This window comes from Manis javanica, chromosome 2, assembly GCF_040802235.1.
Source record: "Manis javanica isolate MJ-LG chromosome 2, MJ_LKY, whole genome shotgun sequence".
Lineage (NCBI taxonomy): Eukaryota > Metazoa > Chordata > Mammalia > Pholidota > Manidae > Manis > Manis javanica.
Window position 1 is genome coordinate 19,751,798 of NC_133157.1, and position 24,992 is coordinate 19,776,789.

The 24,992-nt window shown below is 39.3% G+C and overlaps 2 protein-coding genes across 10 annotated transcripts in view; one reads left to right on the plus strand and one right to left on the minus strand.

Moving 5' to 3' along the window:
• Nucleotides 1-29: 29 nt before the first annotated feature.
• Nucleotides 30-6,711, plus strand: CDC26 (cell division cycle 26). Of its 2 annotated transcripts, none has more exons than XM_017645535.3 (3): nt 30-200; nt 2,976-3,097; nt 6,281-6,711. In XM_017645535.3, the coding sequence occupies exons 2-3, from the start codon at nt 3,017-3,019 to the stop codon at nt 6,455-6,457; spliced, it is 258 nt and encodes an 85-aa protein (XP_017501024.1). In that variant the 5' UTR covers nt 30-200; nt 2,976-3,016; the 3' UTR covers nt 6,458-6,711. The 2 variants fall into 2 exon arrangements, with proteins under 2 accessions (XP_017501024.1, XP_017501026.1); XM_017645537.3 differs by lacking the exon at nt 30-200 and adding an exon at nt 242-485.
• Nucleotides 6,712-10,324: 3,613 nt separating this feature from the next.
• Nucleotides 10,325-24,992, minus strand: part of SLC31A1 (solute carrier family 31 member 1) — a 31,053-nt gene continuing 16,385 nt past the window's right edge. For 7 of the 8 annotated variants that reach the window (XM_017645540.3, XM_037027348.2, XM_017645543.3 and 4 more), the window contains 4 exons: nt 16,723-16,852; nt 16,137-16,209; nt 14,789-14,957; nt 10,325-13,672 (listed from right to left, as the gene is read on the minus strand). In XM_017645540.3, the coding sequence (XP_017501029.1) occupies nt 13,471-13,672; nt 14,789-14,957; nt 16,137-16,209; nt 16,723-16,818 (540 nt within the window). In that variant the 5' untranslated portion in view covers nt 16,819-16,852 and the 3' untranslated portion in view covers nt 10,325-13,470. The remainder of the gene's footprint in view (nt 13,673-14,788; nt 14,958-16,136; nt 16,210-16,722; nt 16,853-24,992) is intronic. The other variant, XM_017645545.3, reaches the window with a different exon arrangement.

Below are 24,992 nucleotides of genomic sequence, written 5' to 3' on the forward strand. Positions count from 1 at the left end.
TGGGCGGCGCGGAGGGTGACGGGAATAGTATTCGGGGCGAGTCTGAGCGCGAAGAGAGGTATGACCAGTGCACGCGGTGGACTACGTTCTGCAAGAAGAGAGGCTCGGAGCAGTGTGGGAAGTGTAGTCCAGTTGGCTTAGCAGAAGACTCGTGGTGGGCGCCGATGTTCCTGGAAGGGGCCGAGCCGGCTTGACAAGAGGTAGGTGTGTCGAGTCGCGCCGCTCCAGTCAGACCTGAGGAGCGAATCTAGGGTTTCCGGAACCTGCTGTGGCTCCTGGCCCTGCAGTTGTCCTGGAGCCGAGGACCATGTATCCATGGAAACCTTCGCCTTGGACCCTCGAGTGCAGCCGTGGAGCTGCGGAACGGGTGTTGTTCTTCTCTGTCAGGAAGTTCTCCCAGGGCTTCCTTTTTGCTGAGTGAATTTTTGGTGGATTTGGGCAGGAGCGGGAGATTAAGCTCGAAGAGCCCTCTAGCGCAAAGTAAGGTAAGGATCCGGCGGAGGAGCCATGGCCTGTTTTTGTTGTTTACAGCAGGGTCTTTGTTTCTGATTCCAAATGAGTGATGGATATGGAGGCATCAGGTAAACTGCAGGCACAGCTCTACGCGGCCCTGTGTTCCACTGGGTGCTGGGGCATCAGAGATAAACAAGACAAGTATCGGGAGTGGGGATACTCAGCATACTGGTGTTCCTCGAGCTGTTACAATAATAATCACTGTTATTTATTGAGCGTTTTCTAAATGCCAAGTTATGTTACAGGAACATACTCTGTGTAACGTCATTCAGTCCATGCAGATGAGGAAACTAAGATCTAGTGAAAGATGACGCTAATTGTCCGAGGTCAGTGGGGATGGGATTAGAATCAGTGCCCTCTTGCCCTTTCGCTTCCAGAGCTAGGATTTTTACCCATTATTCTATACTGCTCCCTACTGGCGAGCTCTTCACAGTTTGTGGAAAAGTTAAGAAATGTATAGTAGGGATTTTTTTTTTTTCCTTTTAAGCATTTTTCCTCCTTTTCCCCACCCCAACTTTGGCTTCCTCTATCATTTGTCTACATAGGAATCAAGATAATATTGTTAGGAAGGAAAGGACTCGGCTCGGTGTCGCAGGGAAGTCAGGTACAGTGAGACGAGAGACCAAAGTCAAGAAAGCAAAGTAAGGTTTAATACACTCTGCATAGAGTAGCAGAGTGGACCCTGCCTAAGACAAGACAGGCTGGCGTGGATGCTCATTCTGAGGCTTCTTTTATGCAGTTTTGGCAGGGCAGAGAGGTCCTTGGTTGACAGCTGTCAGCTCTCCAGGCTTGTTCTGATTGGTGCAATGAGGACAGGGGCTGTGCTGTGCCTGTGCCTCTGATGTTTCTTATGTGGGGAGACCTTGGACATTTCCTGAGTCACTCTTGGACCCTGTGGCTTCATCTGATTAACTCTTTGAGTCATTTTTGGCTTTTTGGTTCTATTTGATCAACTCCCTGAGTCATTTTTGGGGGGCCCTTTCTCCTTTCATCCTGCTCATTTCTGTCTTTCTGCCTAACAATATCTGATTTAGTACAAAGCAATTTGAAATGTAGGGTGCCAGTGTTTTATATTGATAATATCACTTGTATCTGTTCCAAGCTTCATGGGAGAAGGAAACGTTTTTCCTTTGTATATTTCACAGCCCCTAGTTACATCCTAGATACACATAATAATAATTTATATCTGTGCATACTTTAAAAGAGAATTCACTTACATCATTCCCATTTGATCCTCACCATGTGGCCTATTTACAATTTGTATAGCAGGCTGACATTTGTGATCCAAACTGAACAGCTTCGACTTCATCTGTAAATTAGGGGTAATTTTGTCAGCATCACAGGGTTTCTGTGTTAAACTAAAAATGTATTTAAATACGTTTTAGAAGAATGGGAATGGAAAAGTATAGCATGGTGCTCAAGCAAAGTTCATTTCACTTTTTAAAATTCAGATGTCGCAGTTTATTCAACAAAACATTGACCAATTGATTATTATAGATACGCTACTGGATGCTCTGGAGAATGTAAAGATGGTGCCATCAACAGGTTTTAAATTCAGTTAGGGAGTTTTATTTTCTTCTAAGGAAAAAAAAGGTTTTTGTTAGCATGAGCATCACCTTAGGTTTTCAGACTCTGGGGTATTCTCTTGAGCCTCTGTGCATACTTGTTCTCACTGACTGAATGCCCGTGATCCTTTCTCTGCCTCCTTCACAAGTCGACATCATCTCCACCAGGAGGTCTTCCACCTCCCTACCACCCCACACTCAGCTCACACTGGATTGAGTGCTTGTGCTACTCTCATCATCCCTTAGCGTTATGCTCATCAGAGTTCTTAATATACTGTATTACAGTTTTCAGTTTACATTTTTGTTTTCCATACAGACTGTGACTATGCCTTTTACTCTGTAGCTGGGGCAAAGAAGTGTTTGTTTAATGAATGAATGACCCATTTAGGACCTGTTTAGACCCTGAGGATAACCCTGTGAATTGGTGAGTCAGAGGAAGTTTTCATGAGATTTAGTAAACTGATTTTAGCATTCAGGAGTGATCGCAGATGTCTCACAACGCTCAGGTAGAGTCGATCAAACTTAATAGCTTGTCTCCTCTCTCACTAACTATTGAATTAAGATGTGATATTTTAACTTTATTTTCTTAGTTGGAGTATTTCTTTGAATGTGAGTGGAAGATAAGATTAAAGTAATTGTTGCCCAGAATTCTCTTTTATACACAGCTTACTATTTTAAGTTATGGAAGAAAGAGTTTTTTGGAATTACAGTTGTGGATCTCCATCATACAGTAACACAGTCTAATAATCGTATACCTAAAGACTAGAAGTCTGTGTGTGAATTGAAATAAGTCTTTTGTATCACCATTCATTTTAGCATTCATGCTGACATCTTGTTCTCAATTGTAACTGAGTTCTATTCCCTCCAGTGTTTCCTCCTCTCTGTTATTTTTAACAGCTAATAGTTCACTGGGTCTGGCACTTAGCATTGACTTCAGTATGCTGCGACGAAAACCGACCCGCCTGGAGCTAAAACTTGATGACATTGAGGAGTTTGAGAGCATTCGAAAGGACCTGGAGGTAAGAAGACTACAGCCTTCAAACCTTTAGGAATGTTTAAAACAATAACTTTAACTTTTGAACTGTAGACTCTCCTACCAACAGCTTATTTGAAATCTCTATTTGGATAGTTTATAGGCAACTCAGTGAATTTGTTTCCTGTGGCTGCCATAACAAATTACCACAGACTTGGTGGTTTAAAAAACTGATTTATTCTTTCACAGTTCTGTAGGCCAGAAATACGAAATCAGTATCACTGGTCCAAAATCAAGGTGTCAGTAGGACCAGGCCCCCTCCAAAGGTTCTAGGGGCGAATCTGTTCCTTGACTCTTCTGGCTTCAGGTGGCTTCTGGCATTCCTTGACTTGTGGCTGCGTCACTCCAATCTCTGCTTCTGTGATTACATTGCTTTCTGTTTTTTCTGTGAAATCTTCTGTCCCCTCTTATAAGGATACATATGATGCATTTAAGGCACACCCAGATAATCCTAGATACATCTCCATTTCAAGATACTTAATTAAATCACACCTGCAAATACCTTTTTCCTGTATAAGGCAACATTTACAGGTTCCAGGGATTAGGACTTGATAGTTTTGGGGCTCATTATTCAGCCTACTACACTTAGCATATTAAAACAAAAAAAACCCTCTTGGTCTCTTCTTCAAACCAGTTTCATCTCAGTGTTCCCTATCTCAGTATCTATGCAGTTGCTCAAGCTAGAAACCTCGGAGTCATTCTTGAGTTCTCCCTTTCCCTCACCTTTTATATTCAATCTATCTGTGCATCCTTTGATTCTACCTCCAGAATATTTCTAGATCTACCCATATCATTTAATCTCCACTGTTACAGCCCTGGTCTAAGTAGCCATCATCTCTGTACAATTTCAATAGAATCCTAAATGGTCTTTCTGCTTCTATTTTTGTCTCTTCAGTCCATTCTCCATCAGGTATCTAGAATGATCTTTAAACATTTCTGATCACATCATTCCTCTGCTTAAAACTCTTCAGTGGTTTCCTGTACTTAGAATAAAATGTCAGTTCCTCATCATGGCCTACAAGATTTTGTATGTTCTGGCCTCTCTCAGATTTCATTCACTTCCTGCCACTCTTTGCTTAGCCCTCTGTACCCCACGCACACTGGCTTTTTTCATTTCCTTGAACAGGCCAAACTTTCTTCCTCATGGCCTTACACGTATTATTTCCCTCTGCTTGGAGTGCTCCCCTTTTCTTTATGTCTCAGTTTAAATGTTACTTCCTCAGTTTGAGAGACCTCTTCTGACTCTATCCAAGTTAAGTGTGTCATTCCTATCCATGTTGCCTGCATCTCATTAGGGTTTCTCAAAGCACTTTATTCTTTTATTTCATAGTATTATAATTTACAATTATTTATTTGTTTATTGTGAAACCATTTACATTAGGAACCTTAACTGTAGAAATCATGTCTGTTTTTCCACTGCTGAGTTGCCAGCATCCAGTTCATAGTAGGAGCTCAATATATATTTTTAAGTGTAACCTTAACACACAGTATAGATGTCCTTTAATAAGACATAAATTCTTTAGTGACCTTCAGAATTAAGTCCAGATTTCTTAGGATGGCATACAAGGCCCTTTATGATCTGGTCCTTGCTCATCTCTCAACTTTATCTGTCACTGCCGGGTTATCTTTAACTTTAATATTGGTGCCTATGCACTCTCTGTTCCCTTTCCCTGAAATGCCCTGTAAGGATGGTTTAAACTTCAGTTGTAATGAGCCTCATACTGAACTCTGACTCTGCAGAGTCAGCTCACAATTAAGTTAGGCTTACGACTAAAGACAAAATTCTCCAGTGGCTTTGACCTGTTTTAGAGCATCTTAGGAGTGAGGGATAGTTTTGCCCTGAACTAAAATGAAATCGGTAGAAAACTGGTATTTGGTTTGTTACTAGAACTAGTTTGATTACATTTTGATGACCCTGGATTCTGAAACAGCACTGTTCACTGAGGGAAGCCTTGGACATGATTTCATTCCATTTGGATATCCTGAGTTTCTCATGGCTTGTAAAATAATAGCATCCTTTTCCTTTTAGAACTTGTTTTCACAAAATTTGGGGAGAACTTTGTAGTGTTACTTATTGGTAGTGTAGACTAACTAGAGAGTAACTTAACAAGGTCATTATATTTACATGTACTTATAAAGTAATACCTTATTTGATTCATATAATTCACATAATACTTTGACTTCAGCATTTGAATGCTCACAGTTCAGCAATAAGTAGTGAAGAATGCTGGTGGTTCTAGTGATTAGTTGAGCCATTCTTCTAGTAGGAACTCCAGATAAAACATTTGTTCCTTCTCTCAGAGAAAGTTATCATCATCAAATAGCATCTTATAACATCTAAGTACTAGTGGTAGTTAAGGGGTGTTAGTCTCTTTTTGAAAATGATCAAACTGAGACATAGACTTTGTGAATTATGCAGTTCACTTGTGACATTAGAGTCAAACCTTTTATCTGAAAACAAAAGAAAACTTGATAACATAGCATGGGTTAACCCTTTTAATAAGAAAATTCAGACCTTTTGATAGATAGTAAAGAAGCTTTTCTTGTGTTAATCTCATGGTGTCAGTCAAGCTGTTAATTTCTGGTGGTTATTGTTTTACCAGTCACTTAATTTTTTTCCATCTGTTCTCTTTAATACACTTAGTGAAATGCCCTTTTTCTCCTCAACTGCCAACTCTGTTTTTTTTCCAGTTTGGAGAAACAACTGACATACATCACTGTATAAGTTTAAGACATGCAGCATGATGGTCTGACTTAACGTATATTGTACCACAGTAGGTTCTGCTAACATATGTCTTATACATTTATTTTTCTAGTTGCAGCTTCCAGCTGTGAACTTCCACCACTGTTCACCTAGCTCCTCACCTCTTCTTTGTGTCTCTTTGGCAATGTGGGCTTTCTTGTCATAGCCCTGATCACCCGATGCTTTAACTATTTACCCTTTTCTCTGTTAGACTGTGCCATTCTGGAGGGTAGAGGTTGTATTTTTTATCACTATATCCCTGTATTCCTCTTGTGCCCCTAAGCATCTCAACCTAGGATTTCAGTTTGTTGTTCTACAGACCCTAACCCTATCCTTTATTCTAGACCCTAGTACAAGGAAGGTGCTAAATAAATGTTTGCTAATGGAAATTATTTTGCCTTAATCCTAAAACTTGTATACTTTCAGACTCGTAAAAAACAAAAGGAAGATGTGGACGTTGTAGGAGGCAGTGATGGAGAAGGTGCCATTGGGCTCAGCAGTGACTCCAAGAGCCGGGAACAAATGATTAATGATAGAATAGGTTATAAACCCCAACCCAAGCCCAACAATCGTTCATCTCAATTTGGAAGTTTTGAATTTTAGAGGTGGATTATTTTGCATGCTGGAGCCCTGGAATGGAGTAAAATGTTGGCGGAAGTGCAAACAAGATTTAGAGAATCAAGTGCTTGCTATCAAGCAGAATTTTTACCTCCTATTGAGAGAAATAATTTTGCATGAGATTACTATTGCTTAACATTCATTAAGCTGAAATCCAAACTCTAGTTTGTCTCTGGAAACTTTGACTCTACAAAACTTGTCTGATTTTTGTTTTTAAAAATAAATATATTTTTGGAAAACTGTGCAACATCCTTAATAAGAGTATAATGTAGCACTGTTAACCCCCAGACTTTAAAAGGTAATTGCTACAAGAGGTAGCATAATTCATTTTTATTGAAAGACCCTAAAACTAAGCACAGAACCCTTCTGGTTGATCCCTGTCACTGACTTTAACTCACTTATTCAACCAGTATTTACTGAGTGTCTTGTCATGTGCCAGGTACTATTCTAGTCACTCAGTAACATCAGTAAACAAAATCAAAAGTCCCTGCCCTTGTGGAGATTAGATTTTTGTGATTTTATGTAAATTTGATCAAGTTGTACATTTCCAGAATCTGTTTATGGAATAGATTTGTAACAGTTTGGGTATAATTTGGATGGAGGCAAAGTACTAGCAATGCTCCTGCAGTATTGCCGTCATTCCTATTTTCCTTCCTTTCCCAGCTTGTCTAAGAATTTTTGCCACCAGGAGCCAATCTGGAGGCAGCTCAGAGGGTAATTTAGAATCATGTCCTGTTGTTTTCACCATTACTTCAACTACAGGGAAGTACCAACTATGGTGGAAAGCAGCTCTGGAGTCATTGGTTCTAAAGGGATCCTTAGTAGGATTTCACCCAGCTTTTCTGGGGTAGTTTTAAGTCTGGGTTCTAAGAATATGGGAGAAGCAGAGACAGAAGAGGGTATTAGTTTCCCTTCTTCCCCCAAACATTGTTACAAAACCTTTATTCTTCCACTTTTATCTAGGATCTTCAATTCTGTTATCTTACAGTCTTAAAAACACAGCAAGTCAGACTCTAGACATTGAGTTGTATTGTCTTGTAGCTTGCAAAGGCCAATATGGAAATGCAAATAAACAAAGAGAAAGAGAAGACTCTGCCTCAACTTCTGCCACTATGACTTTCCAGCATGAATAGGCATAGAAGCATGAAGACATTGTGCTTCATTTCTTCATTGTGTGTATTTTTTCCCCATTCTTCCTAATAGTCAATAGTCAGAGAGCTGGGTGTGTAAGACACTGTGCTGAGTGTTTTATACAGATGATCTCATTTAATCTTTAACTCCTATGAGAATATTTATCTTAATTTTAAAAGGTGAAACTAATGCTCATCTATTAAGGGTTAGAGCTGAGACTGGAACCCAGGGAGACATTCCTGAACCCACGCTTCCAAACTTTCTTGCTATGCTGCTTTCTAAGTCTCCCACTATTAGGTCTAAGAATGGAAGTTTTCATGGGTAGAATGAGAGGCTGCTGTTTCAGTTCTCAGGAAATGTCCATGCTATTTCATTTATAAAGAAAGACAATTACAAGATTAGTAGATGAGCTTATTGCAGCTGTAACAAATCAGATGCATTGATTCTGCATTTCCTAGGCTGTCCATGCTTATTTCTGGATTTCCCAAACTCTAGAGAATGGTCAAATGCTTGTGAAGAGAAACCTGTATTCAAAAGAGCATACCTTTAGCCAAGAAATGGAAGCAACCTAAATGTCCATCAGTAGATGAGTGGATAAAGAAGATGTGGTACAGATACACAATGGAATGTTATTCAGCCATAAGAAGAAAACAAATCCTACCATTTGCAACAACATGGATGGAACTAGAGGGTATTACGCTCAGTGAAATAAGCCAGGTGGAAAAAGACAAGTATCAAATGATTTCACTCATATGTGCAGTATAAGAACAAAGAAAACAACTAAAGGAACAAAACAGCAGCAGAATCACAGAACCCAAGAATGAACTAAGTTACCAAAGGGAAAGGGACGGGGAGGATGGGTGGGAAGGGAGGGACAAGGGGGGAAAAGGGGGATTACGATTAGCAGACATAATGTAGTGGGGGGCACGGGGAGGGCTGTACAACACAGAGAAGACAAGTAGTGATTCTATAGCATCTTACTATGCTGATGGACAGTGACTGTAATGGGGTATGTGGTGGGGACTTGATGATGGGGGAGTCTAGTAACCATAATGTTGCTCATATAACTGTAGATTAATGATACCAAAAAAAAAATGGGCAGAGGATATGAAGAGACAGTTCTCCAAAGAAGAAATTCATATGGCCAACAGGCACATGAAAAGATGCTCCACATCACTAATTATCAGGGAAATGCAAGTTAAAACCACAATAAGATGTCACCTCACACCAGTAGGATGACCAACATAGAAAAGACTAGGAACAACAAATGCTGGCGAGGATGCGGAGAAAGGGGAACCCTCCTACACTGCTGGTGGGAATGTTAACTAGTCCAACCATTGTGGAAAGCAATATGGAGGTTCCTCAAAAAACTAAGAACAGAAATACCATTTGACCCGGGAATTCCACTCCTAGGAATTTACCCAAAGAAAACCACTTCTCAGATTCAAAAAGACATATGCAGCCCTATGTTTATCGCAGCACTATTCACAATAGCCAAGATATGGAAGCATCCTAAGTGTCCATCAGTAGATGAATGGATAAAGAAGATGTGATATATATACACAATGGAATACTACTCAGCCATAAGAAAGAAACAAATCCTACCATTTTCAACAACGTGGATGGAGCTAGAGGGTATTATGCTCAGTGAAATAAGTCAGGCAGAGAAAGACAAATACCAAATGATTTCCCTCATTTGTGGAGTGTAACAACGAAGCAAAACTGAAGGATCAAAATAGCAGCAGACTCACAGACCCCAAGAAGGGACTAGCGATTACCACAGGGGCGGGGTGGGGGAGGGTGGGTGGGGAGGGAGAAGGTGATTGTAGGGTATCATGATTGGTACACATGGTTTGTATGGAGTCACAGGGAAGACAGCATAGCTCTGAGAAGACAAATAGGGACTCTGTGGCATCTTACTACACTGATGGACAGTGACTGCAATGGGATATGGAGGGGGGACTCGATAATATGGGTGAATATAGTAACCACGTTGTTTTTCTTGTGAAACCTTCCTAAGAGTGTATATCAGTAATACCTTAATGAAAAAAAGCATACCTTTCCTTTTCTTGAAAGCTGGAGTAATAATAATCAATAGATAATTACTTCCAATTTAGAGGTAATCTGCCTTTTTATAAATGAGAAAACTAAGGCTTTGGGATTATCATCTTAGTTATTATTAATACCTTGCCAAAGTCTACACTAGTAAGTGGTGGAGCCAGATTCAAGCTCAGGCATGCGTACTCATCATATCACAATACGGAAGAGACTAGGGTGGTGCTGAATGGCAAGATGCCCATCCTGGGAGTGGGGGACTGAGGGGCAAATATGTTAACACTAGTATTCTGGCATTATCAATGGGATAGGCAGGGCCAATGCTCATCTTGAGGCTCAGCAGTGAAATTCCTAGAGACTCATCTCAGGGCCTCTTGTCTGACAGCATAAAGTCAGACAAGGGATTATGATATTAAAAGTTTTTAAATTCAGGAATCCTTGGCATGCTGAGACATTTGGAGCTTCAGGAAGACCCTGTCTGTGTACAAAAGTAGATCTTCTGGCATGTACTAGCTTGTCATTTTAAATAGGAGAGTGAGGTAAAAACATAAAGGGATCATGCCACTAGAAGGTGAACTGAAAAACTGATGGTAATGGCCAGACTCTATGTGGACAGTGAAGAGACCACTGACTGAGATCACTCTGGGTAGAAAGACATACACAGAATCACAAAATCACAATATTTATTTTGTTCTTTTGCACATGACACTGTTAAAACATTCCTACTACAGCAATATCGCTCTCCAGGAGCTTACAATCTATAACAGTCAACATTAATTGTAGACCCAGTGATTAAGGCATTATATCAAATGCAGACTTTGTATCTTTAGACGTTCTTCTGAAAGCAGCAGCTGGAGAGAGCAGGATCAAAACTAAATGATATGAAAATGTACCTCCTGCCCCTTCCCTTCCAGCTACCATAAGGAGAACCCCCTGTGGCTGGAACCCAAGACCAGTGCCCCACAGCCTGAAAAGGAATTCCAGATAACCCTACCATAGAAGTGAAGACAATCTAATTCCTTGGTGGATACAGAGGACTCCCTGTTTGTGAGCAATGGGAGACTGGGTGTCCCTCCAGCACAGATTCCTCCAGACAGCACCCAAGATTCTGTAACTCTGCGGATGGTCCTGGGTAGCCCTTTACCCAACCTTACAGAACTTCTCAGTGGGACAATTTCTCCTCAAGGTGTGCTTAGGTCTCTACCAAGTTTTACAACTTCTGCTTGGTATTTGCACCTACTGCATTGCAATGTCCACTGTATCAGGAGGACTAGGGAGATTTAATAAACTAGGTATATGGGCTTGAAGACTGAAAGACAAAGGGAAAAGGAGAGCAGAATAAGGGGCCAAAGAAATGGGGATGCAGGCTTCTAATAGATGTGAACAGGGAAGGAGGAAAAGTGAAATTTGGATCCAAAAGGAACAAAGCAATCAGGCACTAAATTCCAAATGAAAAGGTATAGAAATGAAAGTCAGTGTGATAATTATTACAACCCAAGAGCTCAAGAAAGATGGAATATAAACTTTAGTTTTTTTCTTCTTCACTAGCTTCTTCCTTGGCAACCTCCTCTAAGAATCACTAGAAGCCAGGTTTTTCATGAGACTCTACCTCGAACACCTGAAGAGCTAACCCAAACTGATGTTTTGGTCTGTGCGTTCAGATTCATAGCACTTTGTCTTAACTAGACTTGATTTGTCTTACCTTACTGGTAAGGTCCTATTTCTGAAAAGGTATTTCATAGCAGCTCATGTCAAGATTTTCAGAAAGCACCAGGGTCACTACTGAACATTGATTCTTATTTTATTTCTTATAGTTTTATTATTCCTTGGCTTATGAGACAATCTCAGGTTACTCAGACCTTACTGTTGGATTTTGTATTTGTCATTCACTCTGTTCTTGCTAAGTATCAGCACTACAAGGGGTTGTAATGAGAGAAAAGCACAAAAGTCCAGATGTTGATTCTTAGATTTTAACCTCAGTAAGCTCATAACCCTCTCTTGGTTCAATGCCACGCAAGTTCACATTCCTCACTCTCCAATATTTAACTGACACTGACAGAGAAAGTACAAACTTCAAAACTATAACAGAGGCCAACCAGAGAGGTGTGTTTTGTCTCCTCTGTCCTGAGGCACAACTGGAGTCTAGCACCAAGGAGGGCAGGATTTAACAGACCAGCTCAGGAAGTGTCACTTTACAGAGGTAGTCTGGACTAGGAACAAAACTGCAGTAGACTAACAACCAACCAGAATAAAAGTCCCATCTGATTCTTCATAGGAAAAGAGGTTTTGGCCACTTATGATATAATTAAACCCCCAAGTGTAACAAAGATGGTCATGTAGAGGATGACGTGTTTGGTATGGGCGTGGAAGTCAGGGGCTGAGGAAAATCTGGCTGTCAGCAGACTACACCCTAAGCCTCTCCAAAGAGAGGGCTAGGATTTTTTGCCCTTCTGACCTGGGAATGGCTGATTTTCACTGCAGATCAAAGGTCTTATTCAATCTTCAAGCTACTTTCAAGAAACCACAGATCTTTAAAAATAAGGACTAGTGGTTTCATACATGCTGACAAGTTACTTTGGCTACAGCCCTTTGTGCATGAATGCTCAGGCACACTACACCCAATTGGAGCTGAATAAATGTTTATGGAATGATTATGTATTGACCAGCAGCATTTAGTATGTGAGTTAAGCCTAAACATACCATCTACCAATCAGCAACTCAAATTCCCATGCCCAGTCCCAGGTAGCTCACTCCACCAGGTGATACTCCCTTAGTTTAAAGCAGAGATTCTCAAAGTGCTGTTCCCCAACCATCAGCAGGAGCATCACCTGGAAACTTGCTAGAAATGCCAATTTTGGGGCTCTGGGTTGAGGTCCAGCAACAATTGTTTTAACAAGTTCTTCAAGTGATTCTCATGCATGTTAAAGTTTGAAAACCACTGGTTTAGAGGCAGACACATGAAAACAATAATGGGAGAAAATGACAACCTCTTGCTTCATTCAGCTGTGACAAACCAAGGTACGAAGTAAAATGCCAATGGTTTTAAAGTACCTATTTCTGTTTCTCAAATTGATTGTCATCCTTTTTTGACTGACAAGTCCATTCTTCAATCAAATGGACAAGTCCATTTGACTCAATCAAAATGATGAGTCAGCCACCCAGGAATGCACACTTCTGCAAGCTCCAGGACTATGTTTAACTCAAACTACCCTTCTGCACACTACAAAGATTTCAGTGCAATACATCACACCTAGGGAAAGGCACAATGTATTATTTCCCACTTATTGAATTCAGAGACTGGAACTTATTTTTTAATGTTAAGTTTGGGTTCTGGGTTTAGTTGGGCAAGAATTTCCCTCAGCTGCCATTAATCCTGGCTGAAGTTAATCCCTTTCCATCACCGACCCAGGAAAAACCCACCAAATTCACATATTGTCTGTTAACAAAATAAAAACAAGACTAAAAAAGGAAGCAGGTGATCACGTCTTTGAACAGAAAGCTAACTGATGACTGAAGAACTTATAACTTGGATCCAAGATGAAAGGGGAGGAGAGGACATCTCACAGATGGCTTCACCTCAACAGAGATGAGAATCTCAGCTCATGAGGGAGAAAACAGGGAGGTTACCACTTTAGATCATATACTGTAAGGTAAACCTCTGTTGAGTAGGTGTGTGTGTGTGCGTGTGTGTGTGTGTGTGTCTGTGTCTAAGGAGGTAAGGAGCAAGAAGGGAAGATTGGAGTAGGAATCATGTCTTCCAGTCTTGAATGCTTCCCGCTGCAATCGGTAAGGCCACACCATGGAGTTTGATGTTAATGGCAATGCTCTGTGATGTCCACTACCACTGCCTTCTTCCAGCTGAAGAGAAAGTAGCCTGTGCCAGCCCCTGCTGCTACCGCAATGCAGAGGTACCCGTTGTAAGTCATGAAGATGAGCATGAGGAAGTAGCTGATGACCACCTGGATGATATGCAGCACTGTTTGCAGGAGGTGAGGAAAGCTCAGCATCTGCTGCCTGGGGAGTAAATAAGGACACAACAATCAGGACCCTAGTAGTGTTTGGGCCACTCTGCATATCAGAAGAAAGGGGGAACAGTCACAGTCAGGAGCTCAGCTGGAAATGGACTCTTGCACAGCCACCCTCGCAATTCATGGGTACTTGTCTGCATGTGTGTTGTTTACTGGTCCCTACAAATGAGACATGACAAGTCTATCAGGCTAATTAGCATTGCTCGGATATGGTTCTAGGTCAGCAGGAAGAATGCTCTTTTGGAAGGAAGGTGGAGGAAAGCAGACTTACCTCTCTGACTTACTTCCATCTTGGATCCTGAAAGGGAAGCCCTAAACCCACCCATATGTATTTGCCTGAACATTTTCAGGCCTTCCACCTTTGCAAAGCTCACATTCTAAAAAGATGGAAATAGAATTGAGGGTTGTGTAGTGCAGTATAAAGTACTGAATTAGGGATCAGGAGATCTGGCTATTTATCCCCTCTGTCACTTATTCTGTCACCTTCAGCAAGTCACAACCTGTTTGGGCCTCAATAAGCTCATTAGTTTAATGAGAATAAATAATACTGTACTCACTTGATAGCAGGATATATTGGTCTGTAGGATTCCTTGAATTCCAATTTGGTTTTAAGACCTACATTTCTACTAAAACTGAATCTCAAAAACTATTTGCAAATCTGTGGATCACCATCAAAATACTTTCTTAGATGGAATACAGACATGTGTACAGTCTTATATTGTATAGACTAGAGCTGCATTGGTAGAACTTTTTATAGAAGGAAATCAATTGTATTCTGCCATTATTCTATACCCTGACCTGAATTTCTTATTTCTTATTATTTTGGCAATTATTAAAAAAGGTGAGAAATTCCTTACCTTCTTCGAAAGTGACAATACTTACAATTTGGGACAAACAGCCATGTTTGCAGGAGGCTTCCTAGCGTTCCTCCTTTGACTTGCTTATGACCTACAACAACCCCAAGCTTCTGAAGACAGTTCTGATCAAGGTCATATGGAATCACTAACTCAAGAAGAGGGCTGTTGCTAATAAAATAGCTGTTTTGCTGCTTGACTAACCCAGTTCTTCGGAACTTCCATCTAGATATGTTCAATCTTCTTACCCAACAGTTTTGTGCGTCTCCATAAGGATGGTTCCATTTGGCCCTGGGACAGGCATGGAATTATAGCGAATGCTGACTTGTGACTTGCGCAGCAGGCTCTCTCGGGCTATCTTGAGTCCCTCATAGAACATTGCTAGTAAGAACACTGCCACAAAGGCTCCAGCCATTTCTAAGTAGGGAAGGAAAAGACGGGGATACTGTCAAACATGCCAAATCATTAGCTGGTGTGCTGTTCAAGCTAGAAAGACAACATAGCAAAAGTGCTAACAATTTCTCAATACATTATATTGTTGCGTCTTCACTTACACCGTTGGAAGAGAACAAAGATGGTGTTAGTGAAAACCATTGCCTCCAGTGAAGAACACAGTCGTTTTCTGATTATGATACCAAAAAAAAATCTGAACAACCTTTTGGTCTGGCTGCTTTATGCAATTAAATTAGCTTATTACATTGAAACATGATGTAGAATATGCAAAAAGAGAATAAAACAATATTTTAATTTGCTGAGTGTATTTCTTGAATAGACATTTCAATTCTAAGTCTCACAATGTGATGTGCTGGTAATGATATGAATGTATTCCCATTGCTGATTTCATACACTACCTGAACTAAATGCTCCCTTTCTTCTAAAACAAATTGATTTTGTGGATCCAAAGATACACTTAAGGAAGTCCAACCAACTATTGAGATTGTGCAATTTAAATTTAAGGCACATGAACTCAACACTATAGACACAAAGATATGGATGATTAGTTACCCAAAAACTAGGACTGACCCTAAGATGAGTCATGCCTAGAATCAGATATGATGTAGACCACAGTAGGCAGGTCTAGAAGGTTTGGGTCCCTCACCTAGCTCTGACATACGAACTCTGTGTGATTTAGGGCTAATCATTTCACTGTTTGAGGTTTAATTTGTCTACAAAATGGAAGGACTGTACTACATCTATAGTTTTTAACCTAGTGTTATTTTGTGGTATGGTATGTATAAATAAAATGCTTATGTCATTTGAACTTGACTACAGTTTTATGTTCATGACCAATACATTATCACACAAGGAAGCACTCTGGCAAAGGAAAGAAGGAAATGGATTGCAAAATACTTCCATTTAATATCTAAATTATTCTTCAGAAACTCTAAAATAAACACGTTACTTAAGGGAGGCTTATGATAGGATCAAAATAAGCATTGTGTAGCCTCACCTACTAGGTAGGAAATATGAAGCAAAATGGTTATATATTATAACCATAATGACTGGGTAATTACGGCAGAAAGAGGTGTTGGGTTTCCAGACTCTGTCTTTGTCTCACGTGTCACCTCCTCAAACACCACCTGATGGCTTACTCACCTCCAGCCGTATTGATCACCAAACCAGAAAACAATAGCTCCACATTCTTATAGTCAAAATAGAAGGTCATCTGCTGCCAGAAACCAAAACAAGTCAGTTAGAGATGACTGAAGATTTTAAATGAGAATTTCAAGTTTTAAAGAAGCTTAGATCATTTAAAAGTAGCAGATTTGGATAAGAGACATTCACTTTAGTGGGAGGCTTTCTTTTTAGTAGTTTTAGCATTACTGCCACAGGCACTCTCTGCAAGAACTCTCCTTTGCTCCCCCAACCCCCATCAACTTTTGTCTTTTTTTTTCTCTCTTTTCTACACAAAGGAGAAAGACTAGAACTTAATTCAAAAAAAGGTTCGTTTTAAAGAAAGGAATACAGAAGAAGAACCCTAGAAATCTCAGTTCTGGTGTAGCACTGAAATTAGCCTGTCACATGGTCTTAGACAAGACTCTTGATTTGTCTGGTTGGCCTTGTTTTTTCCTTTTTTGGTAAATGACCTGTACAGATACTATCCTCCCAGTCCTAAAATTTGATTACTTCTATTACCCAAGCAGGTGGGAGAGGCCTGGGCTACCTCTCCTGTGGCACTCACCATCATCATCATGTCGTCCATTCCATGGGAGTGGGGGGCTGCAGTAGTATTGCTGTGGTCCATAGAGGTCATCCCCATGTGGTGGGAATGGTTCATTTTTCCAGGAAAAGTTGAGAGTCAGCAGAAGATTCTTTAAAGAAAAACAATTTTATGTAATAACTTAGGGATATAACATCTTGGTTCTTGATAAATGCTTTGTCTATTTGGGATTTTTTCCAATGAATGAACGCTCTCCTAGCATCTTTACCCAGCATTATTTTTCATAATCTACAGATGGAGACATAAGTAACTGTGCTGACAGGGATCACTTTTAGAGATTGTGGCAAAAGGGATTCGCACTAAGGTTTTTAGAAACCTTATTCTGCAGAATCATTCCTTTAAAAGATATATGTTCTATGCATGTTCAAATTTAAATATAAGATGGAGAAGAAAAGTAGGTTCTTTGGGTTGCAGGAAACAGACAATTTGTAATAATGGACAAATTGATGGCATTAATGAAATTTAACTGTTCTAAGGTTTGCTAATCATAAATGTCAGCCAGTCGATAAAAAGCAAGTACTTCAGATAATTCATTCACCTAATTGGGCATCCTGTGTTCAATCAGGATACTAAGAATATGTTCTCACATAAAGGACAACCAGCCTTCATCTAATTGAAACAAAGAAAAGGTCCATTGCTGCCCTAGGCAAGCAGTGTGCGCAGAATTTAGATATAATCCTAGCAGAGCATTAGAGCTAAGAACACTGAAAACTAGGTATGAATTGCATATTTTATATTGAATTAAGTCTAGACAGCTGTATATTCAGTCTTGTATCTCTACTACATCACTGCTTTACTGCAAAAGTCCATCTGGAACATAAAGCAAGGAGCAAAAAAAAACTGTTGCTGGGGTGGGGAAGCTGAAGAGGTAGAGAGGGAGGTGTTGGTGGATTCTCTTTATGTGTCCCTCAACTTCAAGTTGAGGTAGAGCAGGGATGAGACAAGCATCATGGTTAATTTTTCCTGCCTATGATGAAAACTGGCAAGACACAAATAGTATAGCAATAGAAGGGACTCCACCTTAAGGCTAAGATTCCATTTTAAAAACTAAGGAGTCAGGAGGTAATATTCCTAACATATTTTATGGTAATTAGCCAACAACCTACCCTATCTTAAGGCAGGGCAAGCAGTCCAAAATGATGTGTTTCCACTGCTTGAGGGTAACCAATATCTTGGAGAAGAACAGGATCAATACATTCCTTGTGTTAAGTTTATCTTACTGAATATCTATAGGAATAACTATGGATGATGACCTAATATCTCTTATAGATCATGAGACCACATATCAAGCCTATACCCCCTGGCCCTCTGCCTCATTCTTGAAATCCTTAAAAAGATAGATTCCTAAGCCTCTAAGTGCATCTCCTATCTGAGGTTGCCCACACTTCCCTTTCTTTGAGTGTATACTTTGCCTTAACTAAAGCCTTCTCCCTTCTAAACTTAACTGCATTTTGTCTCTGTGCTCTTCCAGTAGTAAGCATCTTTATTACTTTGCTATTTTATTCAATTTTCTAGACTTAAGCACTAGTCTTCTCTCTCTTTGTTGTACTTTAGACAAGTAGGGAAAGGCTACTGAGATCTCTGATTTGGGCTTCCAAGTTCCCATTGCCTGTGTGACCCAGGCAGGACTGCAGCTGTATGATCATGCTCTTTAATAGCCTGCCTGAAAATCTCCTTTCTTTGCCTTTGGAAAGTTCTCAGACATAATCTCATACCATCTAGTGCTCTGTGGCTCCCCCAGATCCTGGAGTGGTAGGGGTGAATCCACACCATGCAGATTCAAGAAGACACTGGACACCAGGTGACCCTGGCTTCAGGAGTTGGCAAGGGATTTGCCCCATGCTGAGCAGGAGTTCAATGAGCTTCCCCTTCCTCCCTGCTATCTACTGCACAGCTGCTGCCATTTGCTGCTACTCTCATCTTAATGAATTCCTTCCTAAGCTACACTACTACACCCTGTTCAAGAATTTTTTCTCAGAGTCAAGAACCCCAGCCCGCTCAGGGAGAGACCTCCCCAGATGCAGCTGCCCGACAAGTTCATGGAGGAAAGAGTGCTTTAGAAATTCCAAGTCAGTATTCATATTCATGAATATGCCTGAGTGTGCCTTTTGTTATTCATTTAATCACTAAATATCAAACTCTACTATGTACCAAACTCTTAACTAAGTGCTAGTAATTCAACAGTGAATAAGACAAACAAGGTACCTGAGGGAGAAAGAAACAATAAACAGAACAATTTCATGGTATGATTAGTGCTGCGAAGGAAATTAACAGGGTAATATGGCAGCATTATTAAGAGGTGGAGAAGAGGCATACTTTAGATAGAAAATTGATATAGATTCAGGGAGTCACATATGTCTAACTCAAAAGCACAAATATTCAGCTATTTGTCCCTCTTCAACCTCCATCCTATGATTCTATGACAGCAAACTTAGGAAATATGCTCTTATTTCCAGCAAAGGACAAGGCAAAAGTGCTAGTTAGAGATAATCAAAATTGAACTTTGAATTTAAGTAATTTTCATGCCAGACATTATATTACTTCATAATTATAGAGCTTGACAATCTGGTATTATAGAGACTAGACTGGATGTACAAAGAGATATATAACAAGATCTTTGTCCACAAAGTTTTTATAGTAAACAGTAAAAAATAGAATACACACAAAAGTAATCATCAAGAGAGCTCACACAGTTTCAGTGATAAGACAAATGCTAAGTGGGAGGCAGTTTTCAGATAGAGAACCATGGTAAGAATGGAGAGATCACTGGTATCTGATTTTGAACCAAACAAATTGAGTGAAATAAGAATGAAAAGACTTTTGCCAGCCAGGAAGACTGATAACACCTCCTCATAAAAGGACTGAAGTGTAAGTGATAAACTTTGTTCTCTTCCAATTAGAGTCTGGAAAATGATTACAGTGTAAGAAAACCATAAAGGATAACTTCATTCCATACTGTCAGCCTGAATTCTGGCCATTGATTCACTGAGATTTGTAGAGTTGTCTTCTGGTGTAAGAGACTGCGGAAGCTACAGAGATAAACCAGAGAGGCTTTCTTCAAGGACCTTCAAGGCTAAAAGCTAGAAGGGGAAATTGAACAGACAATAATTTTCATTTTGGGGCATAAGATGACATGTAAAGGACAGTTTAAAAAGTAAGAACATAGCACCAACAAACTTATTTATACCCTTGATTTCTTTAATGAACTTTTACATATTCCTTCCATCAACATTTTTTGAAGAGTCACAGGTTCCTAAATGTTCAGGTGCCACATTACCAATTAGAGACACCTACTCGTGAAGCTATGTAATCAAATCTCTTCAGGCATATCAGTGACTCAGTAGTTCATTCATCCAAATGTCCAGAACGCCTTTCAAAGTATGCACCTGTTTTGGAGCGTGATCTTTGTAGGATACATTTCACACTCAAACATGCTAGGAAATAGGGCAACAATAGACTCAGCTTCCTCTCACTGACAGTGGACAAAGGATTTCTTGTAGTGGAATCCTATGCAAGTCTTGCTTAATGGTATATGAATAGAAAGATGCAAATCTGGTGGAAATTAACATACAAGCATACACTGTAGGCACAAATTCAAACCAATCCTGGCAAGTCCTTACACTCACTAAAAGTCTTGTTCTCAGAAAAATCACTTGGGAATATGCCAAACGCAGATGTTATCAAAAAAGGAAAAACTTTTAAAGAAATTTATCATTAAAGCATAATAAATAAAAGCAATTATACTTTTTCCTACTTGACTTTTCAGAATGTGCCATATATATTTAGATACCTCATATTCTAAAGCAATCAAACACACCAAATCCATTCTTTCTAGAAGATAAATTCTATGACAGAAGGCAAACTAGAAGTTTGTTAGTGTTAGTCTGTTTCCTTCAATAGCTTTAATATATAAAGATCCAAGTTCAGCTTTTTCCAGAATAAAAATGGGTATTGAAGTATGACTAAATCAAACAACAGTGACATACCAATGCTGTTTACCGTCTCAATTTGTAATCTTAAGAAAACTGTTTAATCATGAGCTGTGCTATTTTGTCTTTGGTTTATTCAATCTTCTCTAGAGGCCACAGCCAGCTTTACCTACTTGCTCTCCAGGAACTTTTTTCTCTAATCTTAGCTCCACCCCACTGTTTCTTTCTAAGAATTGGGTTCAAGGTCCACAAAGTAGCTGGACTATACTTTTATGGAATCAAGTTTCTTGATTTGTAAAGCAATTACAATTAATGGAACTTCTGGAAGAGTTAGTAATGATGAGTGATAGGTGGAATCTTCGCAAAATTTCTGTATTTATTGATTCACTGGATTTCTGGTTTTAGGACTATGTGTATATTTCCAGGCTGACACTCCTGTTCTTGTTTAAAATCTCCACCATTCATATTTCTTCTTCAACACCATCAAATTAACAAATTATTTATAAAGAAGACTATCAGCAACCAAAAAAACCTGAATATGTAACTCAAGGACACAACTGAAAAATAACAAATCTTAGGATTTCCAAGTTTCTATCTATAATAAAATCCACCTATACTATTTTATTTACCAAGCTGAATTTATAACTTGGTGGAAAGATTAGGGATACTGTACTTTCACTTACAGGCAAAATAGAAAATTCTGTTTTCTCTAACAGAATTCACGAGGGACGCATATTGAAGATATACCTTTGTATTAGATAAAAGGGTGACAAGCTCAACTACATAGCTGGAAAATACTGTTAAAGAATTTGGAAAGTGCCTTGATTATATGACTTGAGATGATTACTTAGCCTCTCTGCAGCTGGTTCCAGGCCAGTAGAACTTGGAGGTCTGTTGGGAGGATAAATGAGATGCTAGAGCATCTAGCAAAGCACCTGACAAATGGCAGCTATTATTGTTATGTGGAATATGAGGGGATAAATACCATAGATGGGGAAAAAATCCAATGAGTGAACTTTGTGGGAGAGGATGTAATCCAAGTATTACCTTTCTATTAGCTTCCTTCCTGCAAAGTATTCTAGCCAAGACCACCTTCTAGCCTCTTTCTGCCAATCCTGTCTCCTGAGACCACAAAGTTGCTATCAACACTCATGTGGATAGTTCATGAGTTTCTTCTCCTAGCATAGAAAACGTCCTGTATCTTTAAGAAAATGTAAGAGAAATGATCTAGGAATTGACTAGAAAAAATTAAGCATGAATTTCTATGGAACTAAGTTCATATAAAGCAGTTATTTCTCAGGAAGACTTTCTACCATTCAGTTTCTAAGGAACATTTATCTTATCTTCAGTTGGGTACCTGACGTTGTCTATATGCCAACTTGTTTCTATTGCCCTGATTACTATTAGATACGAAAAATGAAATGGCACATTCTATATTGAATGTCATATAGCTCTGTATTCCTTTCTGCTTTCCCCCATTTAATAAATATTGTGAAGAATTTATACAAATTGGTTTCAAAACTTCTTTGTATTCCAGGGTCTAATTCTTTCCAGCCTACTTCTGAGGATCATTGAAAAAGTTTTCTTTATTTCTGCCCATCTCCTACCCCTCCACCCCCACTACAGAAACATTGTAAAGCTTAGCTAGATGGCCAGATTCTTCACAAAATCTAGCACCTCTAGCAAAATAAACAGGAATTTATGGACAGAAGTTAGGAAATTAGCAAGAAGGCCCATTCTGAGTCTTAGCATTGACCTTACTTCTGACAGGTTTAGTTTTAACTTCAAATTCTTATTTTCCTGGCATTGCACAACGATGGATAAGAAACAATAATCCATAGGGACGATGGACATTAAACCCCACAAAAAAGTACACATAAGTGGTCATACATCTGCCACATGGTCCCTCTTCTCCAGCTCAGACAGATTAATCTAGAGCCTCAGTTCTTTTGAAGACTGCCTACAGTCTTTCCTCACTTCCATGACATGGAAGATAAGGAAGAAAGTTTTTAATCTTAAAATGATTAGGGTCATGTTCCTTTTTTAGATTTGTAAAAACATAAAACAAAGAGAAATACACCTAGTTTTTCTACAGCCATTATTTATGACTGGTGACTCATCAGCTTTTGGCAAGCAGAGATGGGAGATTCAAGGTCAAAGACAATGTTCTATCATAAACAGGGATTCATGTTATGGAGTATGGTCACATGATTAAGCAATCAGTTTAAGTGGACTAATCCTAATCCTGCCTTTGATAACTTGTACAGGTCACTAGATATCCTGAGTAATGGCTCTGGCTTTGTTTCAAGTGCCCCTATAGGTGAACTTCAAAATTCTCTTGATGGCTTTATGAATTATACACTTAGGTTGTCTTTTGGGGAGGGAGGTGGTAAAGGGGATGTAGGGGTGAAGGAGAGATCTTGATATAATGCAATAATACACGGGGCATAGGTATCTCTCCATAACTTGGCATTCAAGGTCAATATACTGGTGTTTGGAAAAAACAGCTCTCAGTAGGGAGGGAGAAATACAATTTGATAAATAAATCGGAGGAAGACCTTTCACCTTGAAGGCTATGATGTTGTTCCACTCATCCCCTAGGCCCTGGCCTCACATTCCTACTCCAAATAGACCGGCAGAAATGTGGCCATAATTGCATGAATATAACCACACAACCCTTTGGACATTTTAGCTGCCTTCCCTGGCCTATGTCCTTGGGGTGCAGAGATCATAAGGACATTTAATTTTGCCAATATAATTTACAAAGGGTATGAAGTGTGAGTAAATCATGGGTTTACACTGGTTCTCAGCCAGAACTAGCAAAAACTTATGACCCCTGAAGTTCTGCCAAAAACAGTAAGTAAAATGATGCAGGTAGGGAAGAAAATAGGTCAGTAAAACAGAAATGTGAAAGACCTTAAAATTACACACACACACACAAAGTGTTGTCCCCCTACCCCTCCACTTCCTGATTAACTTTGGCAGGTGATGGGAATTGATAGAGCACTGGCTACAACTGTAGTTTCATAAAGACAGAATTCAGGAGAATAAATGCCAAAAACTCACTACCATCACTATCACCAAAAAAAAAAAAAAAAAAATTAAAAATCTTAGATTTGTATCCTTTTCAATATTGTTTAATAAAACAAGGGTACCATTTTCCCTTCTAATCTTTTGCTTTTGTTGACAACAAAAATAATTCCAAGGGATCATCTGTTACAAATTCTCACTTGCTCTTCCTCATGGCAATGGTTGGACTGAGAAGAGAAAGATGTTTATACAACTGGCACAGAATTAATTTAATGATTATTTGCAGATTTCAGTATTATTTGCTCTTTCTTTCACCATATACCAAACTGAGTTCTACTACTTCAGATAATCTACACAGGATTCCCTGAAAGCACTTTTCATGCAAAGAAATCAGACTATGCAGTTTATATATTCAAGTACTAGCAGAATCTGTGGCTGAATTACTCATACATCAGACTAATGTGCTGCATCAAAAGCAACCAACTGCCAGAGACATAAAAGGGAAAACTACCTCAAACGACTATGCTCAAACTTAAAGAGCCTTCTTTTATGAGTGGCCAATGATCTAGGCAAACAAGAAATGCTGCATGAACTGACAAGATTTTAGGAGAATAAAAATGAGCTATGAATTAGTGGGAGTAACTCTTTTGCTCAGAAGTTCTTGGCTAAGAATATCTAGTTTAGTAAGAACAGGGGTTATTCAGGAACTGCCTAGAGAATCTCATTTTAACTATTTACGGAAAAGACAGAAAGCAAACCTATGATTTGATTCTAAATCAGAATAAGACAATACTTTGTTTTCAGATACTGGCTTGAGGTCATTCCTTTCTATTATAAATTTCATCTTTTCATATCTCCAGTATACCTTGTTAAGCTGCTCAGGTGGAACAAAGGAATTGAGAAACTTGTTGGAGCCAGACAGATCCTGGAGGGACTGATTACACAGAGAATTATACAGCCACCAAGACTGTCATTTTTAACAAAAGCATGCTAAAGACAAACTTCATTTTTTAACTGCCTGTTGTCCAGTCTCTAGATCACCTATGCCTTCTGGGCAAATATGAATGGACTTCAGTTTGGAGAACAGAATGCTTCTCTATCCTTATCCTTACCATTGGATTGTAAATTCTATGAGAACCCTATCTTTTTAATCTATGAATCTTCTGCATTTTCTAACACCCTGCACACAGCTGTAGACTACAATAAATGTTTGCTGAAATAAATGCTTTTTTTTTTCATTTCTCTCTTGACAATTTAGACATAAAATGAATA

Bases quoted from the DNA above. Each gene is read 5' to 3' on its own strand.
- CDC26 (XM_017645535.3), top strand. From the start codon at position 3,017: ATGCTGCGACGAAAACCGACCCGCCTGGAGCTAAAACTTGATGACATT. The intron at 3,098-6,280 runs GTAAGAAGACTA...GTATACTTTCAG, and splicing joins GCATTCGAAAGGACCTGGAG to ACTCGTAAAAAACAAAAGGA.